Source organism: Schistocerca nitens, chromosome 4 (assembly GCF_023898315.1).
Source record: "Schistocerca nitens isolate TAMUIC-IGC-003100 chromosome 4, iqSchNite1.1, whole genome shotgun sequence".
Classification (NCBI taxonomy): Eukaryota; Metazoa; Arthropoda; class Insecta; order Orthoptera; family Acrididae; genus Schistocerca; species Schistocerca nitens.
Genome location: NC_064617.1, coordinates 901026685 through 901047565, shown reverse-complemented (window position 1 = coordinate 901047565; position 20881 = coordinate 901026685). Strand labels below are relative to the sequence as shown.

Below are 20881 nucleotides of genomic sequence, written 5' to 3'. Positions count from 1 at the left end.
CCAGCACTTACTGGAAGTCCTTTAATACTATACCCTTCAACCTATGTAGATAATATCACTATCATGGATGAGAATAAAAAGAAGAAGGTTAAACTTGGTGCCATGACTCAGAGTTCTCCACATAACATAGTGCGGCAAATGAAAGATTAGGCAGCTATGCACTGCTAGGTCTCCTAATCTGATAGACCAATGCTACATGTTAAAATCATGCTGCCATGATTAAAACAGGACAGACTTGCATTAAGTATCTTCATGTTACTGCTATTTTAATATTTTTATAAAAGGAAACTCTATAAAATCAACTCACCGTACTGCTGCTGTTGTGGATTGATAGTCATTTCTTGTAATGCTAACTGCAATTTTGGCAGTATATTATGCACTAGGAAAGCTTCCATATCACCACGAGGAAAAACAGCATTCCAGGACTGCAGCATCAACCTTGCAGAATGATCTGAAGGATGCCAATTTACTAATGCTTTGCTCAGCTTACTACGAATGACAGGGAACACAGTAGAATCCATACGATGCCCTGCAGCGAAAATAAAAGGAATATAATATCTCTAACACAATAAAATGATGAGTGAATATTTAAGCATCACTATACACAAATTTCTTTAAACAGGAAAGAGAATTCAAACCCTTTTCAAAACTGCATTAAAAGTGAGAGACTCATTTTTCATGAACAAATTAAAGAAATAAAATTACTGTACTATTTGAAGAGAAGGTGATTTAGCAGTAAAACTGAAAAGTACAGTAAGTGTACCTGTATCGTGATCCAGTTATATCAATGTGAACTTACATACCAAGCAATGGCAGCCATGGATGTATCCATGCATGTATAGGGACAGTATCAGTAACAGGATTCCATTCTTCCACTTCCCGTTGAATACGAGGCAAAACTAGCTGCTCTCTGATATTTTCCAAGACCCAAGTTGGCAACAGTGGCAGCCAGAGTTCCAGGAGATTGATGACAGGTTCACAGTCTCGACAATTCCATGTGCTGTCAACAAAGTATTCACAATGAAAGAATAAGAAATACATAATCTGCTTACTGAAGCATTGAAAAAGTTAACAAATTTAAAGATCAACAATTAACACTAATGTGGTAGAATTTTATTATACTGAATAACAATAGCTTCAAAAAAAAAATATTCATTAATCTATGTCCACCACTCACTGACTACATATGAACAGCACTTGGGGAAAAACTGCCTGGGACGTACAGTTCTGAAAATTCTCTTTGTAAGGTGACCTAGATTTAGCTGAGACACAACCGGCATCAAACTGCTTGCTGCAGCACGTTACATGTTAATCCAGTGCCTCAGGAATGAAAGTTGATCTATTTATTTAACAGGTCACCATTTAACAACATTTAGCATCATAAAATTGTAATCTAATATCAGCTAAAAAAAAATTAGCTGAAGTAAAAATAAAGTTACCTTCAGGAGGTGCAATTTTTAGAAACCCCAACAAAAACAAAGTAGAGTCTAGCTACTGGAACTTCAGGGAGGAAGAAAAGGATTGATAGAGGAAAGCTGGAAAAAGAGGTGGAAGGGGCAAGGCATGAGAATAAGGAGGGGGGGGGGGGGGCTGCTGCTGCTCACAAAGACTGGGAAGTAGTCCACCTGCTACCAGGATAGGTATAGGTGAAGGCAAACAGCAAGCTATAGATTGAGTATGATGTCAATGATAGCACACTGATAAACACTGTGTCAGCTTCAGTTCAGAGAGGAAGGAAAAACATAGTGAGAAGTAAGAGAGAGAGGGAGAGGGGGAAACTTTAATTTATCTGGTCATAATACCTCATTGGATGTTAACCTCCATCTCAAAGAGGCTTCCATTCTATTCTCAGAATACATCAAACCAATGAAGAAACTATAGTACCTCCAATTACTGACTCCCCTCTCACATAACAAATGCCCACTTTCCTAAATCCTACATGTCCAATTGTAAATGTATTTCCCAACAACACCAATTCCCAACATACACTCCTGGAAATGGAAAAAAGAACACATTGACACCGGTGTGTCAGACCCACCATACTTGCCCCGGACAGGGCGAGACGGCTGTACAAGCAATGATCACACGCACGGCACAGCTGACACACCAGGAACCGCGGTGTTGGCCGTCGAATGGCGCTAGCTGCGCAGCATTTGTGCACCACCGCCGTCAGTGTCAGCCAGTTTGCCGTGGCATACGGAGCTCCATCACAGTCTTTAACACTGGTAGCATGCCGCGACAGCGTGGACGTGAACCGTATGTGCAGTTGACGGACTTTGAGCGAGGGCGTATAGTGGGCATGCAGGAGGCCGGGTGGACGTACCGCCGAATTGCTCAACACGTGGGGCGTGAGGTCTCCACAGTACATCGATGTTGTCGCCAGTGGTCGGCGGAAGGTGCACGTGCCCGTCGACCTGGGACCGGACCGCAGCGACGCACGGATGCACGCCAAGACCGTAGGATCCTACGCAGTGCCGTAGGGGACCGCACCGCCACTTCCCAGCAAATTAGGGACACTGCTGCTCCTGGGGTACCGGCGAGGACCATTCGCAACCGTCTCCATGAAGCTGGGCTACGGTCCCGCACACCGTTAGGCCATCTTCCGCTCACGCCCCAACATCGTGCAGCCCGCCTCCAGTGGTGTCGCGACAGGCGTGAATGGAGGGACGAATGGAGACGTGTCGTCTTCAGCGATGAGAGTCGCTTCTGCCTTGGTGCCAATGATGGTCGTATGCGTGTTTGGCGCCGTGCAGGTGAGCGCCACAATCAGGACTGCATACGACCGAGGCACACAGGGCCAACACCCGGCATCATGGTGTGGGGAGCGATCTCCTACACTGGCCGTACACCACTGGTGATCGTCGAGGGGACACTGAATAGTGCACGGTACATCCAAACCGTCATCGAACCCATCGTTCTACCATTCCTAGACCGGCAAGGGCACCTGCTGTTCCAACAGGACAATGCACGTCCGCATGTATCCCGTGCCACCCAACGTGCTCTAGAAGGTGTAAGTCAACTACCCTGGCCAGCAAGATCTCCGGATCTGTCCCCCATTGAGCATGTTTGGGACTGGATGAAGCGTCGTCTCACGCGGTCTGCACGTCCAGCACGAACGCTGGTCCAACTGAGGCGCCAGGTGGAAATGGCATGGCAAGCCGTTCCACAGGACTACATCCAGCATCTCTACGATCGTCTCCATGGGAGAATAGCAGCCTGCATTGCTGCGAAAGGTGGATATACACTGTACTAATGCCGACATTGTGCATGCTCTGTTGCCTGTGTCTATGTGCCTGTGGTTCTGTCAGTGTGATCATGTGATGTATCTGACCCCAGGAATGTGTCAATAAAGTTTCCCCTTCCTGGGACAATGAATTCACGGTGTTCTTATTTCAATTTCCAGGAGTGTATATATCACTAATCTTTCTCAGGTGTTCTTCTCCTTTAACATCACAAATGTTCCAGATAAAACCTTAGTGGCTGCTACACCCAAGGGCCATTCGTTCCTCCCACCCAGCATTAATTTCCCAAAATTGCAAAAGTAAGAACTTTTTCTCCAACACACCATCTCATAATCTCAATCTCCTGTACTTTAGTTATGCCAGCAAAATCCACTCCCTTGTCCTACGAGGTAAAATTTCATTATCCACTCATTCTTTAATCATTTATTTTCTCCTATCCTCCTATCCTTTCCAATAACACACACACACACACACACACACACACACACACACACAGAGAGAGAGAGAGAGAGAGAGAGAGAGAGAGAGCGAGAGAGAGTTATCCCCAGCTCTTCCACTCTATTTTTGTGTTTCTTCCTATTCCTCAGCTGCATTACTGTTGCATCACAAGTTTATGGGTTTTAAGCTGTCATTTTCTCTTTACACTATACTTCAACAATTTCCCTTGATACCTTCATGATGTCTCAAGTGCACACTTCGTTTCCTGCTACACAGACTCTAACCAAACTTAATAAGTAACTTAAACTTTTTCACATTTTGGCATAGTCTTTTAGTTGGTTTGGAATTTCTTTTGATTGCTTTACGATTTTGGCAACAACTGCTAGGATACCACATGGCATGTTGTATTCACAGTTTGGTTGGAGTCCAGAGAGTAATGAAATCTGCACTTAAACTTCTGACAAAGCTTCATATGGCAAAAGAAGATCCATGACAGTAGCACTGCTGCCAGGTTTCCTCCAAAGACTTCAAACTGCTGCTGTAAGACTGACTAGCTGCCCAAGACTTTGCCATAGAAACATAAACAGAACTTTGTTAAATGACTGGTCAGAGTTGTCATGTGAAGCAGCTGCACTGTAACTGTTGGGGATCTTATCTTGCTGTATTGACCACAGGGAAGTTGTTAAAATATTGTGGAAAGAGTAAATGACAACTTAGCTGCAAAAAAAAGAAACTTGTAAATCAGCCAACAAAGCCTGAAGAATCACTCATTATTATTTTCGCTTTTCCGTTTCGTTCCTCTTTTAATCAACATTTATTTCTCACCCTGTTTCTTCTAGCATCTATGATAGAGTCTTTGCCAATGAGCTCTCTTGACTACATATACTCTGTCCTTCATCTTTTATGTCTCTTTTCAGTAACAAGGTGCATCACACTCCACTCAGTCTGAATGAACCCCTTGTTTTTCCCTTTTTCCCCAGCAAATCTGTCTTTTTTTTTAAAAAAAAAAAAAAAGGAGAAGAAGAAGAATAACACACAGTCTAACAGTCCAAAAGCTAGGACCACTACTTTCAACTTCAAAGTATTTCTGTTAACACTACTAAAAATTGCACCTACTGAAGGTAAGTCCTGGTCAATCTCTCTAAAATTTTAACAAATGTATTATGAGTGACACATGGATGTACCAAATGGAAGTTAGTTGTAATAAATGACATGCATATAACTCGTTCCAATATTAAGTGAAGAGTGTATAAATCTCAGCCATGTGTCAAGACAGACACTGCTGTTAACACGTGGAAGAAATATTTTGCCAGCCTGTGTTAAATTCAATGGATGAGGCATGTATTTTCAGGAGTATAAGTTGAATAATGAATAATGGGAGCAATTGATCTTTACTATTATATTCACTTCCTTGCTACCTCCACTACATTACCTCTGAATTAGTGGTATTTTCAGGTCAATTACTTCAAAATTTTTGAATCAAAGTAATATTCAAGTACAGTACTTTCCTGCCACTTTCTTCAAGGTGCAAACTACGATATAATAAACTGGCCATTGCAAAAGGAACTAAGACTAGTGTTTAAAATCTGGTTAAAGACAAAATGGTTAGAAACAGAGCCCTATTCGAGTTAGGGAAAGAACTGGCCATGCTCTTTCAAAAAATCCTTTTTGGCATTAACTTTAGGCAGTCAATGTTGTCTTCTTACAAATAATAGTAATTTTATATGATGAGATTGTAGTAATTACCATAAATACAGATTTTCAAATTAACAGTAGTTAACAACACCCTACATAGCAAAAGTGAATAACTAGCACTGAACAGCTTTGCAGATAAGTTTGAAAGAAATATTTTACAGATGTGGTGCTGGAGGTCGCTTACCTTTTCCAAATGTGCCTTTCAAATAATATTAATAATTTCTAAATAAGTTTTTCCAATGTTGACACAGACATGTCATACAGGAAATTGAATTAGAAATCATTTTATCTGTAACACAGAGGACCCAAAAATAATGCATTTAGCTGCCATCAATAGCAAAAATACAAAGCCTGGTCACTGAGCATTCTGTGACAAACAAAAATTTGCTTTGAAACATGAGTTGCTTCTCATCATTCAAGATAAGACTCTGCAGTCAAAACCTACCACGCACACTGAAAATACACCTTCTTTAGCAAACAAACAATTCATTGATGTGATAATGTAATGTCCTAACTGAAATGAAAAAGAAAAGGGCAGTGGACAGACAAACAATTACTGCAGCATTAGCTGAGGGAGGGAGAAGGTGCACAAGGGGAAGGAAGGTGACTGGGAGGAAGGAGAAAGGAAGGTGTAAGGCATGATGAGTCAACATCTGAGGGATGGGTATGACAATTAGGAGAGGGGAGTTGGCAGGGAAGGAACGATAAAGGTTGGGGACAGGGTTTCAAGCTGGAAAAGAGCCAGAATTTAGCCAGTGTTATGGGGAAGGTAGCATTAAGGATGAGATAACAGGGTCAGGACTAGGGGAGTGGGAGGGTCAGGAAGACAAGGAGGGGGGGGGGTCAGGAGGACGAGGGGGGAGGTCAGGAGGACGAAGGGGGAGGTCAGGAGGACGAAGGGGGGAGGTCAGGAGGACGAGGGGGGGAGGTCAGGAGGACGAGGGGGGAGGTCAGGAGGACGAGGGGGGAGGACGAGGGGGAGGTCAGGAGGACGAGGGGGGGAGGTCAGGAGGACGAGGGGGGGAGGTCAGGAGGACGAGGGGGGGAGGTCGGGAGGACGAGGGGGGAGGTCGGGAGGACGAGGGGGGGAGGTCGGGAGGACGAGGGGGGAGGTCGGGAGGACGAGGGGGGGGGGAGGTCGGGAGGACGAGGGGGGGAGGTCGGGAGGACGAGGGGGGAGGTCGGGAGGACGAGGGGGGGAGGTCGGGAGGACGAGGGGGGAGGTCGGGAGGACGAGGGGGGGAGGTCGGGAGGACGAGGGGGGGAGGTCGGGAGGGACGAGGGGGGAGGTCGGTGAGGACGAGGGGGGGAGGTCGGGAGGACGAGGGGGGAGGTCGGGAGACGAGGGGGAGGTCGGGAGGACGAGGGGGGAGGTCGAGAGGACGAGGGGGGAGGTCGGGAGGACGAGGGGGGAGGTCGGGAGGACGAGGGGGGAGGTCGGGAGGACGAGGGGGGAGGTCGGGAGGACGAGGGGGGGAGGTCGGGAGGGACGGAGGGGGAGGTCGGGAGGACGGGGGGGAGGTCGGGAGGACGGGGGGAGTGGTCGGGAGGACGGGGGGGAGGTCGGAGAGGACGGGGGGGGAGGTCGGGAGGACGGGGGGGAGGTCGGGAGGACGGGGGGGGAGGTCGGGAGGACGGGGGGGGAGGTCGGGAGGACGAGGGGGGAGGTCAGGAGGACGAGGGGGGGAGGTCAGGAGGACGAGGGGGGGAGGTCAGGAGGACGAGGGGGGGAGGTCAGGAGGACGAGGGGGGGAGGTCAGGAGGACGAGGAGGGGGAGGTCAGGAGGACGAGGGGGGGGAGGTCAGGAGGACGAGGGGGGGAGGTCAGGAGGACGAGGGGGGGAGGTCAGGAGGACGAGGGGGGGAGGTCAGGACGAGGGGGGAGGTCAGGAGGACGAGGGGGGGAGGTCAGGAGGACGAGGGGGGGAGGTCAGGAGGACGAGGGGGGGAGGTCAGGAGGACGAGGGGGGGAGGTCAGGAGGACGAGGGGGGAGGTCAGGAGGACGAGGGGGGAGGTCAGGAGGACGAGGGGGGAGGTCAGGAGGACGAGGGGGGAGGTCAGGAGGACGAGGGGGGAGGTCAGGAGGACGAGGGGGAGAGGTCAGGAGGACGAGGGGGGAGGTCAGGAGGACGAGGGGGGAGGTCAGGAGGACGAGGGGGGAGGTCAGGAGGACGAGGGGGAGAGGTCAGGAGCGACGAGGGGGGAGGTCAGGAGGACGAGGGGGAGAGGTCAGGAGGACGAGGGGAGGAGGTCAGGAGGACGAGGGGGAGGAGGTCAGGAGGACGAGGGGGAGAGGTCAGGAGGACGAGGGGGGAGAGGTCAGGAGGACGAGGGGGAGGAGGTCAGGAGGACGAGGGGGAGGAGGTCAGGAGGACGAGGGGGAGGAGGTCAGGAGGACGAGGGGGAGGAGGTCAGGAGGACGAGGGGGAGGAGGTCAGGAGGACGAGGGGGAGGAGGTCAGGAGAGGACGAGGGGGAGGAGGTCAGGAGGACGAGGGGGAGGAGGTCAGGAGGACGAGGGGGAGGAGGTCAGGAGGACGAGGGGGAGGAGGTCAGGAGGACGAGGGGGAGGAGGTCAGGAGGACGAGGGGGAGGAGGTCAGGAGGACGAGGGGGAGGAGGTCAGGAGGACGAGGGGGAGGAGGTCAGGAGGACGAGGGGGAGGAGGTCAGGAGGACGAGGGGGGAGGAGGTCAGGAGGACGAGGGGGAGGAGGTCAGGAGGACGAGGGGGAGGAGGTCAGGAGGACGAGGGGGAGGAGGTCAGGAGGACGAGGGGGAGGAGGTCAGGAGGACGAGGGGGAGGAGGTCAGGAGGACGAGGGGGAGGAGGTCAGGAGGACGAGGGGGAGGAGGTCAGGAGGACGAGGGGGGAGGAGGTCAGGAGGACGAGGGGGAGGAGGTCAGGAGGACGAGGGGGAGGAGGTCAGGAGGACGAGGAGAGGTCGAGGAGGAGGGCGAGTCAGGAGGACGAGGGGGAGGAGGTCAGGAGGACGAGGGGGAGGAGGTCAGGAGGACGAGGGGGAGGAGGTCAGGAGGACGAGGGGGAGGAGGTCAGGAGGACGAGGGGGAGGAGGTCAGGAGGACGAGGGGGAGGAGGTCAGGAGGACGAGGGGGAGGAGGTCAGGAGGACGAGGGGGAGGAGGTCAGGAGGACGAGGGGGAGGAGGTCAGGAGGACGAGGGGAGGAGGTCAGGAGGACGAGGGGGAGGAGGTCAGGAGGACGAGGGGGAGGAGGTCAGGAGGACGAGGGGGAGGAGGTCAGGAAGGACGAGGGGGAGGAGGTCAGGAGGACGAGGGGGAGGAGGTCAGGAGGACGAGGGGGAGGAGGTCAGGAGACGAGGGGAGGAGGTCAGAGGACGAGGGGGAGGAGGTCAGGAGACGAGGGGGAGGAGGTCAGGAGGACGAGGGGGAGGAGGTCAGGAGGACGAGGGGGAGGAGGTCAGGAGGGACGAGGGGGAGGAGGTCAGGAGGACGAGGGGGGAGGGAGGTCAGGAGGAAGGAGGAGGTAAAAGGAAAATTGTTGCGAGGAGGGGAAGGATTAGGAGGAAAGGGAGAATTAGTAGCAACGAGGGGTTAGGAGGGAGGGAGGGAAGGAAGGAAGGGTCAGGAGGGAGGGTAGGAGGGAAGGAAGGAAGGAAGGAAGGGTCAGGAGGGAGGGTAGGAAGGCCAGAAGGGAGGGAAGGAAGGGACAGGAGGGAGGGCAGGAAGGCCAGGAGGGAGGGAAGGAAGAAAGGGAGGGAAGGAGGGAGGGTAGGAAGGAAGGAAGGTCAGGAGGGAAGGAAGGAAGGAAGGAAGGGTCGGAAGGGAGGGAAGTCAGGAGGGAGGGAGGGAAGTCAGGAGAGAGGGAGGGAAGTCAGGAGAGAGGGAGGGAAGTCAGGAGGGAGGGAGGGAAGTCAGGAGGGAGGGAGGGAAGTCAGGAGGGAGGGAGGGAGGGAAGGAAGGCCAGGAGGGAGCGAAGGAAGGCCAGGAGGGAGGGAAGGGAGGAAAGTCAGGAAGGAAGATCAAGTGGGAGGGAGAGAAGGGAGGGAGGGAGGGAAGGAAGGCCGGGAGGGAGGGAGGGAGGGAAGGAAGGAAGGGAGGGAGGGAGGGAGGGAAGGAAGGCCGGGAGGGAGGGAGGGAGGGAAGGAAGGCCGGGAGGGAGGGAGGGAGGGAAGGAAGGCCGGGAGGGAGGGAGGGAAGGAAGGAAGGCCGGGAGGGAGGGAAGGAAGGAAGGCCAGGAGGGAGGGAGGGAAGGAAGGAAGGCCGGGAGGGAGGGATGGAAGGAGGGAGGGAGGGAAGGAAGGAAGGCCGGGAGGGAGGGAGGGAGGGAAGGAAGGCCGGGAGGGAGGGAGGGAAGGAAGGAAGGCCGGGAGGGAGCGAGTGAGGGAAGGAAGGCCGGGAGGGAGCGAGCGAGCGAGGGAAGGAAGGCCGGGAGGGAGGGAGGGAAGGGCGGGAGGGAGGGGAGGTCAGGAGGGAGGGAAGGGCGGGAGGGAGGGGAGGTCAGGAGGGAGGGAAGGGCGGGAGGGAGGGGAGGTCAAGGAGGGAGGGTAGGTCAAGGAGGGAGGGGAGGTCAAGGAGGGAGGGTAGGTCAAGGAGGGAGGTGAGGTCAGGAGGGAGGGAGGTGAGGTCAGGAGGGAGGGAGGTGAGGTCAGGAGGGAGGGAGTTGAGGTCAGGAGGGAGGGAGGTGAGGTCAGGAGGGAGTGGAGGGAGGGGAGGTCAGGAGGGAGGGGAGGGAGGGGAGGTCAGGAGGGAGGGGAGGGAGGGGAGGTCAGGAGGGAGGGGAGGGAGGGGAGGGAGGGGAGGTCAGGAGGGAGGGGAGGTCAGGAGGGAGGGGGGGAGGGGAGGTCAGGAGGGAGGGGGGAGGGGAGGTCAGGAGGGAGGGAGGGGAGGGAGGTGCAGTCAGGAGGGAGGGAGGGGAGGTCAGGAGGGAGGGAGGGGAGGTCAGGAGGGAGGGGAGGTCAGGAGGGAGGGGAGGGAGGGGAGGTCAGGAGGGAGGGGAGGTCAGGAGGGAGGGGAGGTCAGGAGGGAGGGGAGGTCAGGAGGGAGGGGAGGTCAGGAGGGAGGGAGGGGAGGTCAGGAGGGAGGGAGGGGAGGTCAGGAGGGAGGGAGGGGAGGTCAGGAGGGAGGGAGGTGAGGTCAGGAGGGAGGGAGGGGAGGTCAGGAGGGAGGGAGGTGAGGTCAGGAGGGAGGGAGGGGAGGTCAGGAGGGAGGGAGGTGAGGTCAGGAGGGAGGGAGGGGAGGTCAGGAGGGAGGGAGGGGAGGTCAGGAGGGAGGGAGGGGAGGTCAGGAGGGAGGGAGGGGAGGTCAGGAGGGAGGGAGGGGAGGTCAGGAGGGTGGGAGGGGAGGTCAGGAGGGAGGGAGGGGAGGTCAGGAGGGAGGGAGGGGAGGTCAGGAGGGAGGGAGGGAGGGGAGGTCAGGAGGGAGGGAGGGGAGGTCAGGAGGGAGGGAGGGGAGGTCAGGAGGGAGGGAGGGGAGGTCAGGAGGGAGGGAGGGGAGGTCAGGAGGGAGGGAGGGGAGGTCAGGAGGGAGGGAGGGAGGGAGGGAGGGAGGGAGGGGAGGTCAGGAGGGAGGGAGGGAGGGGAGGTCAGGAGGGAGGGAGGGAGGGGAGGTCAGGAGGGAGGGAGGGAGGGGAGGTCAGGAGGGAGGGAGGGGAGGTCAGGAGGGAGGGAGGGGAGGTCAGGAGGGAGGGAGGGGAGGTCAGGAGGGAGGGAGGGAAGGTCAAAAGGGAGGGGAGGTCAAAAGGGAGGGGAGGTCAAAGGGGAGGGGAGGTCAAAGGGGAGGGGAGGTCAAAGGGGAGGGGAGGTCAAAAGGGAGGGGAGGTCAAAAGGGAGGGGAGGTCAAAAGGGAGGGGAGGTCAAAAGGGAGGGGAGGTCAAAAGGGAGGGGAGGTCAAAAGGGAGGGGAGGTCACGAGCAAGGGGAGTTAGGAGCAAAGGGGGTTATGAGCAAAGGGGGTTAGGAGGAAAGGCAAGTTAGGAGGAGGGAAAGCTGATGGCTCATTCTTGTACATGTATACATGAGGTTAGTGTGGTTTGACAAAGAAGAACAAATCTGAGTGAATGAATGAATGAAGGAAGGAAGGAAAATTAGGTTTTAATATTCCACACATACGATCATTAGAGATACACCAGAAGCTTGGAAAAGGAGAGAAAGATGGAGAGAACATTGGCCAAGGTTTTTTTTTAAGGAGCTATTCGTGGATTCACTTTTAATTGTTCGGGTAAACTACTGAAAACCTGAATGTGTTGCAATTGTCTCCTATGGGAACACACAGCCATCAATATCATCATGTATGCGCACCTATCCACTGCTCATTTCTTCTTCTATAAGATAGTGGCTACATATCCTCATACAAACAATTCTACATCATACCACAATTTATTTTGTTTTCCATCAATTTCAACTAGTACAATAAAAATACTTATAGCACCTGAAACTTGAAGCAGATTGATAACAATGACGATGATCGTGGTGGCGGTGGTGGTGGTGGTGGTGGTGGTGGTGGTAAGTTTAGCACATGAATTAATTAAATTTGCTGCTAGACATTAAATTTTCTTATAAAAGTATCAAGGCACAAAAAATTATATAGTTCCACGTGCTCATAGCATACATTGTCAGGTGGAGGATGGATGGATGATGATGATGATGATGATGATGATGATGATGATGATGGTTTGTGGGGCACTCTATATCATGGTCATCAGCACCCACGGAGGATGGAGTCTTCAAAGACAGTGACACGAATTTTGACAAGAAATTCTTGAGTAGTTCAACGATTAGAGTATGAGGAAAACAGTTCTACTAATAACGTGGTATGGACTGACATTTCTGTCCTCTCTTGAAGTAGGACCTTTTGTAACTATATGCAGCACAGCTTTCTGATAGTATCCATGCAGATAACTAATATTTAGTTAGTTATTATGCGATTGTTCTGTATGTTATATGTGCTCCATAATGATAGTAAGATGTATTTTATCTACAGAATGAAAGTGTTGGTATCATGATAAGTGCGTAAAAATAAATCACAAATTCATAAACGATGAAGATCAGTGGCAGTGTTGTACATGTGCCAAACTTTTAGTAGAAATCAATTTAAAGGATTCCCTAACAATAAATGAAAAGGAAATATAGTAAAAGAAGATCTAGCAGCAATACGTTCTGAACATGGAGAACTCTTGAAGACACACAAAATATTAACAGAAAAACTATGTGCTGAATGCTTCATTGTATGCATTCTTAAAGTTCTTTTGGCATCACAGGAAGAAGATATTAATGCACTAAAAGAGGAATTAGCTACAACACATTTCGAATAAGAGGACCACATGAAGAAATTCAAAGTAGTAAAAAAAAAAAAAAAACTATCAACAGAAAGTGAGCAACACACAACCGATGTACTGTGCTCATGATGTGACTAAAAACGCTGATAATAACAAACTCCTTACTCTGAACAAGGGTTCTAGTGCTTCAAATAACAACTCCAACAAGAAAAATGGGTATCACCAGCAACAAAAAGCCAAGATAAACATACTGTCACAAAAGCAGCACAGACACTGACTGTAGTATTAATAATGACGACAACGAACACTTTTATAAACAATAGGAAACTAAATTGCTGGCTAAAGACATGGCAATTCAAACAAAAATCTAAGAGGTAATAAATACAATGTGGTGTTTTTTGCGGACAGTCACGGCAAGAAATTAACTAGTGTAGTAAATGACATAAATAGCAACACTGCAGCTACTGGAACCCCAAAACTGGGAGCAAAAACGAGTGCTCTCCTAGAAGATATCAGCCAAACAAAAGTAATGTCGCAAGAAACTATGTTATGTATTTAAGTGGTTCAAATTATGTGGCATATAATGAACCAGTCACCTGTATTAAAAATATAAAAATGTTCTAAGAACATAAGCAATCAAAAAGTTCAGTTGTTGTTACAATACCCCATAGATGCAATTTAACTTCAAGTTCATGTGTCAACAGAGAACTACAATAGACAAATACCCGTATATTCTTCTTTGTTCACAGTACGAGTCATCACACAGTACAAATGCTTCCTGTAAAAAATACTGGGTCCTGATTGCTTAGAAAGAAAAAAAATGCTAATTACTTATCCTCCTGCAAGTAAACATTCACAGTATTAGGAACACATTACTGGATAAAATGTAATGCATTGTGTGTCTCAGATCACTGGCTTATAGAAAATCTAGTAGATTTCTTCATACCTAACGAGTGCATTCTGGCAGCTATAATGTGCAGAAATGGGAAGAAAAATGTGGGTAGGGGTTGCAATGTCTACCTGACAATACACACCATTTTCTAAAATAAATTTATGCTCATACTCCTCTGCATTAAATGGAGAATTGAGTTGTATAAGACTGATCAAGCAGAGTACAATAATTGAAAGTTTGTATACAGATCTCCAAATGTCGATGTAGCTTTTTTTTTGTAAGGGGCGGGGGGGGGGGGGTGGAAATTGACAAATGATGAGAAAAATTTTAAAACTCAAAACAAATGCAGTATATGGCAATTTCAACTTATAGGGTTGTCTGACTCAGATGAGTCCAGCCCTAAAACATTTTTAAACCTATTCAGGTCATTAAGTTTATATTGTATTAATAATAGCCCAACAAGTGGGAATGCCTCTTTCGGACAAAATTATAGCTCACGAAACTTATACGCTGTTAGAATAGCAGATGAATGTTTTGCAGATCATGATCCACCATTCCTCACGTACCATTATGCACAGTCAGATAATAACTGTGTGACTGCAAATACGAAGCCAGGCATGACGTGTTTAGGTCAGATGTTATTCACAGATTGCCTGAGAAATGCAAACTGGGACTTGTAGACAAACCAACTGTTGAAACTCTCTCTATTAACTTCTTTAAGACACACACTATGGGCTCAAAAGTATCTGGACACCTGGCTGAAAACGCCTTACAAGTTCGTGGCGCCCTCGATCAGTAATGCTGGAATTCAATATGGTGTTGGCCCACACTTAGCCTTGACGGCAGCTTCCACTTGTGCAGGCATACCTTCAATCAGGTGCTGGAAGGTTTCTTCGGGAATGGCAGCCCATTCTTCACAGAATGCTGCACTGATGAGAGGAATCGATGTCAGTTGGTGAGAGGCCTGGCATGAAGCTGGCTTTCCAAAACATCCCAAAGGTGTTCTATAGGAATCAGGTCAGGACTCTGTGCATGCTAGTTCATTACAGGGTTGTTATTGTCATGTAACCACTCTGCTAAAGGCCGTGCTTTATGAACAGGTGCCCGATCGTGTTGAAAGATGCTATCGCCATCCCCAAATCGCTATTCAACAGTGGGAAGCAAGAAGGTGCTTAAAACATCAAAGTAGGTCTGTGCTGTGATAGTGCCATGTAAAACAACAAGGGGTGCAAGCCCCCTCCATGAAAAACACAACACCATAACACCACTGGCCCCAAATTTTACTGTTGGCACTACACACGCTGGCAGATGACGTTCACCGGACATTCGCATTCCCACACAATGCCATGAGATTGCCACATTGTGTACCATGATTTGTCACTCCACACAACGTTTTTTTCACTGTTCAATTGTCCAATGTTTACGCTCCTTACACCAAGTGAGTCATTGTTTGGCATTTACCAGCATGATGTGTGGCTTATGAGCAGCCGCTCGACCATGAAAGCCAAGTTTTCTCACCTCTTACCTAACTGTCATAGTACTTGCAGTGGATCCTGATGCAGTTTGGAATTCATGTGTGATGGTCTGGATAGTTGTCTGTCTGTTACACATTACGACACTCTTCAACAGTCGGCGGTCTCTGTCAGTCAACAGACGAGGTCGGAGTGTAAGCTTTTGTGCTGTACACATCACTTCAAGTTTCCACTTCACTAACTCATCAGAAACAGTGGCCCTAGGGATGTTTAGGAGAGTGGAAATCTCGCGTACAGACATATGACACAAGTGACACCCAATCACCTGACCACGTTTGAAGTCCATGAGTTCCACGGAGCCCCCCATCCTGCTCTCTCGCGATGTCTAATGACTACTGAGGTCGCTGATACGGAGAACCTGGCAGTAGGTGGCAGCACAATGCAACTAATATGAAAAACGTATGTTTTCAGGGGTGTCCTGATACTTTTGATCACACAGTGTATATTGATTTATGGTGCTCTTGTTCACCACTGAAAAGAAACAGTTCTAAACCAAACAGAAAAGGTGAAAAGCTTAAATGATACACTGATGATAATGTTGCTAGTATCACAAAAATTTCACTTTACAATATGTATAAAATTAATTACAAATGTGGCACAGAGCTGTACGAAATTTTTCATAAAGCTTACATAAAAGAAATATAAAAAAATATAAAATTTAAGTTAAACTTGCCAAACTAGTTGCCTATGAAAATTACACAGAAGGAGCTCTGCCAAAGACTGGAAAAGTTTTATTTTATTTTTCGACTTTAGCATACCTGCTCTTAATTCTGACGATTGCTTTTTTGCAATGTAGTTTTATTGTTTTATCAAAATTTCACACTGATGAAGACATCCTTAGAGGTGTTGTAACCTAGGTCAGTGTACCAAAAAATTATTTGCAACCGGTTGGCTGTATAATTCTTACATTGAAATTAATATATGGTTGCTGAGAAACAGCCATGTTTAAATTTGTCTTTGAAATTGTTGATCAGACATTAACTGCATTTGAAAATAAGAATACAGTCTCTCTAGAGGTATGGGATTTGAGTAATGCTTTTGGCTGTATCCCCTATGACACCTTATTAGACAAACTATAGTATTATAGAACAAATAATACAGCACTAGAAACTATTAATTCTTATCTAAGTAACAGGAGGCAATTTGTGTCAATTAAAAATAGGCATTCTTCCTTGAAGAAAGTCACTTATGGGGTGCCTCAGGGCTCTGTCCTTGGACCATTCTTCTTCAGTGTTGCATTTAACGATTTACCACATTATGCTGCACTTCAGTCAGTTATCTGATATGCAGGCAACACAACTTTAATCACCTCAGGTCGAGATATGTTAAGGTTACACCAGAAATCACAGTACACCCACACCTTAACGTTAAACTGGTTCTCATCTAATAAAATACTGTGCAACCCAGAGAATACTCAGCACCTGATGGCAGGACTAGCTACAGACATAGAAGCAAAATCTGTAAAACTGCTCTGCAACCTGCATTTATTATAAAACACAGGACTCTTTCAACTGAGAGCCCATCTTCGTTTATGTATCTAATTATTATACTTCACTGGTCCTTATGCGATATATGGTGCAGAATCTACTATTGAAAAATATTTAGAATAAATAACTTCATTACATATGTTTTGGGTCACTGACCTCCCCAAAAGACATATTTAACCTTCATAAGTTGCTAGTGAGAAGGATGAAGTAAATCTTTTTCGTGAGTCACCAAACCTTGTTATATGGTCAGCCAAAAAAAGAATCACACCTTGCAATTATTTCCAGACAAATTATGATATTTCCATTTTTTGCACAGTCAAACATTTCTTTGTCTCCACAAAGTGTTAGACCCCTAGAAGCTAGGACAACAAAAAACCAGTAGTAGGCTGTCTGATATGCAACTGAAGAAACAACACAGGGTTGCCAGGACAGCTGTTCTCTAGATGTGTTCATTGTTGTTTGTGAGCACTTCTAATATCACTTTCTGATGAGTGATTCCTATAATTTGTTCAATATTGTAACTGTGACTCCACATGTATTAGAAGCAAAAAAGATGTACAAAACATTTTGAAAAGCCACGCAATTGCAGCCAGTGCCTGCTTGCTAAATCTTTGAAAAAGTTCAGTACTGGTGTGCACAACAAATTAATCCTCATTTTATTACAGAGAAGTACTATTACGATGTTAATTAAGTACCTGTAGGTCAAATAGTCCAAAGACTGGATAGTCATGAGCCAGAATTACGTACTTTAATTTTAAATAGAGAACCACATGAAATGCTGTGTTGTGTATGACAGCAATGTAACTATCAATGAATGAAGAATTGAACAACACACCACACACAAGATCTTGTAGGCTATGTGATTACATGGACAGTAAGGCTGTGTCCAGCAGAGAGTGCCCTGCTGGTGCACTCAGAACGCTCTGTTGCCAATGCAATCAGCTGTAGTCAAACAGAGGGCAGACAGGATGCAGCTATCCAGTTGTTGAACTACGCTCGTTGTGAGCGAATCAGCTGCTGTCCAAAAAACATGAGTAGCAGTTCTCATGACAATCAACTGTTGCCTTTATTCAAACTCGCTTAGAGGGAACAAAAAAAAGTAGAAACATAAAATTAACACTAAACCACAAGATGACAGGGAATTTCACTGTCTTTGCGAGGAGCTTGGGTCTTGCGAACACCGTTTCTTCCGTTATTTTTGAATGTCTCGCCAACAACTGGGAATATTACACAAACTCATTTAACCAAAAATCTAAAAAAATCAAATGAACATGAGAAAGCCACAGGTTCACAGGAAAGACTTGTCAATTTCTTTCAGGTAAGCACTTTATTTGTGATGTAATTGATTCTTCTGTCACTGCTTAGTAGAATATTATTTATGATAGATATTTATTGTATTATTATATTGTTGTATTATTGTATTATTATTGTTGTTGTTGTACTGTTGTATTATTGTATTGTATTGGTATTTATTGTAGAAACCATTTAGTTTATTTTATTACTTACTGTACCTGTATATTTTCAAAAATAGTTATTATCATAAAACATTGAACTATATGAATAAAATATACACTGAAAAATATTGTCAGCACTGTATACAAACAAGTGCGAACTACAGGTCAATCAACAATTGTCTACACTGAAACAAACTTTTGCCTTCTCATACATTTCTCTGGTGCGAGAAAAGTCACTGGAAGATTCCCCATTCAAAAATTGCAACAGTGACCAGCACTACATTGTGACACCACTGAGCTGGGTGATAAAAGAATTGCAGGGGATACAAGTGGTGGTGTTTCTTGTGATTGCAGCCACATTTTTATTTATTTATGCTTCTTCCTCTCAATCCCAATCATCAGGAAAATATTTCTCGGTTTTCTCTGACTCTTCAACACATTTGATATTTATGATGTGGCAACTGTGTATCAGGAAGAAACTCCATATGACCTGCTCATGGACAATTCTGATACTTCTTGGCTCAACTGGTGCCTCCCTTTACGAATTTTAAGTATTTGCTGTAGCAGTCTTGTAGATTCTCCTGTTTTGCTCAAACAGCCTCACCTGTCTGTCACACCATAAGCAAATTATTTCATTCCATCCGCCACATTTACTACTAACAAACAGTACATTTGGTTCCAGATACTTGGACACTGGTGATTCACACCAGACCATTGCTTTTTAATTCCACATGGGAAAGGCAACTCCCTCCAGCTAAGTCAGATATGTGGGTGTCAAGACCTCTACGACATTTCACATCCACTGTATTTATCTCAACCAGCAGAGAAATTCTGGAAGAAAATTGAGATGGTACTGATGGAACGGTGACAATTCCCTAACTGCACTGAGAACGTAGATGGGAAGCATGTTAGAATGAAGTGTCCTAAAAATAGAGGCTCAAATTATTTTTGTTATAAAAACTTGTTTTCAATGTCTGGCTTGCAGTTATTGATCACAGTTTCATGGTTATCGATATGGATCACTATGACAGACACTGTGGCAGCATAAGTTTTTAAATTTCTGAATTTTTATGGGAGTTCAGATAAGGAATATGTATCAGCCTTCGAAATCATGCCCGGGCTCAAATATGTCCATCTGTCCTGTGCTCACAGGTGAAGAAAGGTTCCCCGAATCAGCAGCCCTGTAAGATTCTTCAAAAGCAGTTTTCAATAAACAAATATGCAAGGGCTGGTGTGTGGTGAAAAATGCCTTCAGTATACTCACTCAATGGTGATGACTTTTTGAGGCCTATAGACTTACAATCAATACAGCGGAAACTGTTGTCAAAATGGTATATTTGTAGCTTAAATTGTCCTACAATGACACCACTTAGTTTGTGCAAACCCATTATTATTTCCAACTGAACTGTACTGTACACTACAGTCTGAAATACACTTGCGTCAGTTTTCTTCCTTCTTGCTGCCTTTTTCATCGCATTTTTATAATCACAGTCTCATATTCTCGTATCGTACAAAATAAATTTCCAGCACCAACACAATCATTCTTTCTATTTCTGCTGCCATCTTGTGCACATTTGCCTGCCACAGATTTTGTAGAAAATCACAAACTGCCAACTGCACAATACAGGCAAGGGCGGGCTAGTGTGAGCACCCACCAACTGTTTGACCAGGAGGAAGCTGTAGCATGCATCCGCGCAACACAGAGTGTGCGGCGGATGCCCACACAGGTTGTGTGCTTCCTGTTTGACAAAGCTTTAATGTGCTTGTACATGAAAAACTAGGTAGACTAGTAGTAAAATACGAATTTAATGACAGGTACAATTATTTGTCAACACTTTGCCGATAAATTATCGAATGCCTGAAGGCTGATGTAATGAACATTAAAATTATACTTAAAAAAAACCAATGGCAACATTTTTCTGCCCCAAAAATTTTGCTGCCCTGTACAGCTACACATTTTGCACCTGCCTAAATATGGCCTCGGCAGTACTAACATCCTATAATTTCTTTACATTTACAGTGTTGTATATTACAAATATTTAAACCACAAATATCTCAAATGACAGGCAGGCAATGCAGAGGTTAGTTTTGTTCATACAGATGTCAAGAATTGTCTCCAACTTACACACCATTGTTAATGATCTGTTTATAATATTCAAATTAATTCTGCTCTCATATGATGCAGGATAATTAACCCTTTCACTGTTACAGACGTGCTCTCTGCATTCTGTGTTGAGGTGTCTTTTGTTATGCTGTACTGCTCGCCAAATGCTGGTGTGTCTGCTGAGAGACAGCGTTCCACCCAATATAAAATCATCTGAATCATTATTTTATTAATTATTAGGTGAAAAAATTGGATTTTTGCGCATCTTAGAGTCTGATATCTTCTCTCGATAAAAAACTGAATTTCTTTTCGTTGTCCATCAAAACTTTAGTGTGCTGTGTAAAATTAAGTAAAACATTCTATGGAATTTTAAAGAGTCTATAGAGGTAAAAACACATTGGTAAACCTTGCGTGTAGTTGATTTTAGCTCATATGTTGCAGCAAATGAAATGTAGATAAGATATCAAAATTTTATTTAAAACAGAGAGCAGAACGATATCTCATTTCATTCTCGAGTTATTGGGTTTTATATCTGAAGGATAGTCATGTGCAATGCACCCATCCACCTCTCTGCACATCACAAATCATAAGGGCATAACAATCACCATGTCACATAAACAATTTAAGATATTCAAACAAGGTTTTCTGCAGATGATAGCATACTGACACACACATGTTGTATGATAAATACTCGAAATTTTTTTATTCACTTATATACATGTGGATGTAATTTGTCTGCAGCAGTGAGTGGTCAACAGCTCAGACGAATACAGACATCCACAGCG

The 20881-nt window shown here is 46.8% G+C and overlaps 1 protein-coding gene across 1 annotated transcript in view; it reads right to left on the bottom strand.

The window, feature by feature from the left end:
* LOC126253449 (tuftelin-interacting protein 11) overlaps positions 1-20881 on the bottom strand; it is a 152429-nt gene that overhangs the window by 16083 nt on the left and 115465 nt on the right. The window contains exons 10-11 of the mRNA XM_049954795.1: positions 804-1000; positions 308-529 (exon numbers count right to left, since the gene is read on the bottom strand). Of these exons, the coding sequence (XP_049810752.1) occupies positions 308-529; positions 804-1000 (419 nt within the window). The remainder of the gene's footprint in view (positions 1-307; positions 530-803; positions 1001-20881) is intronic.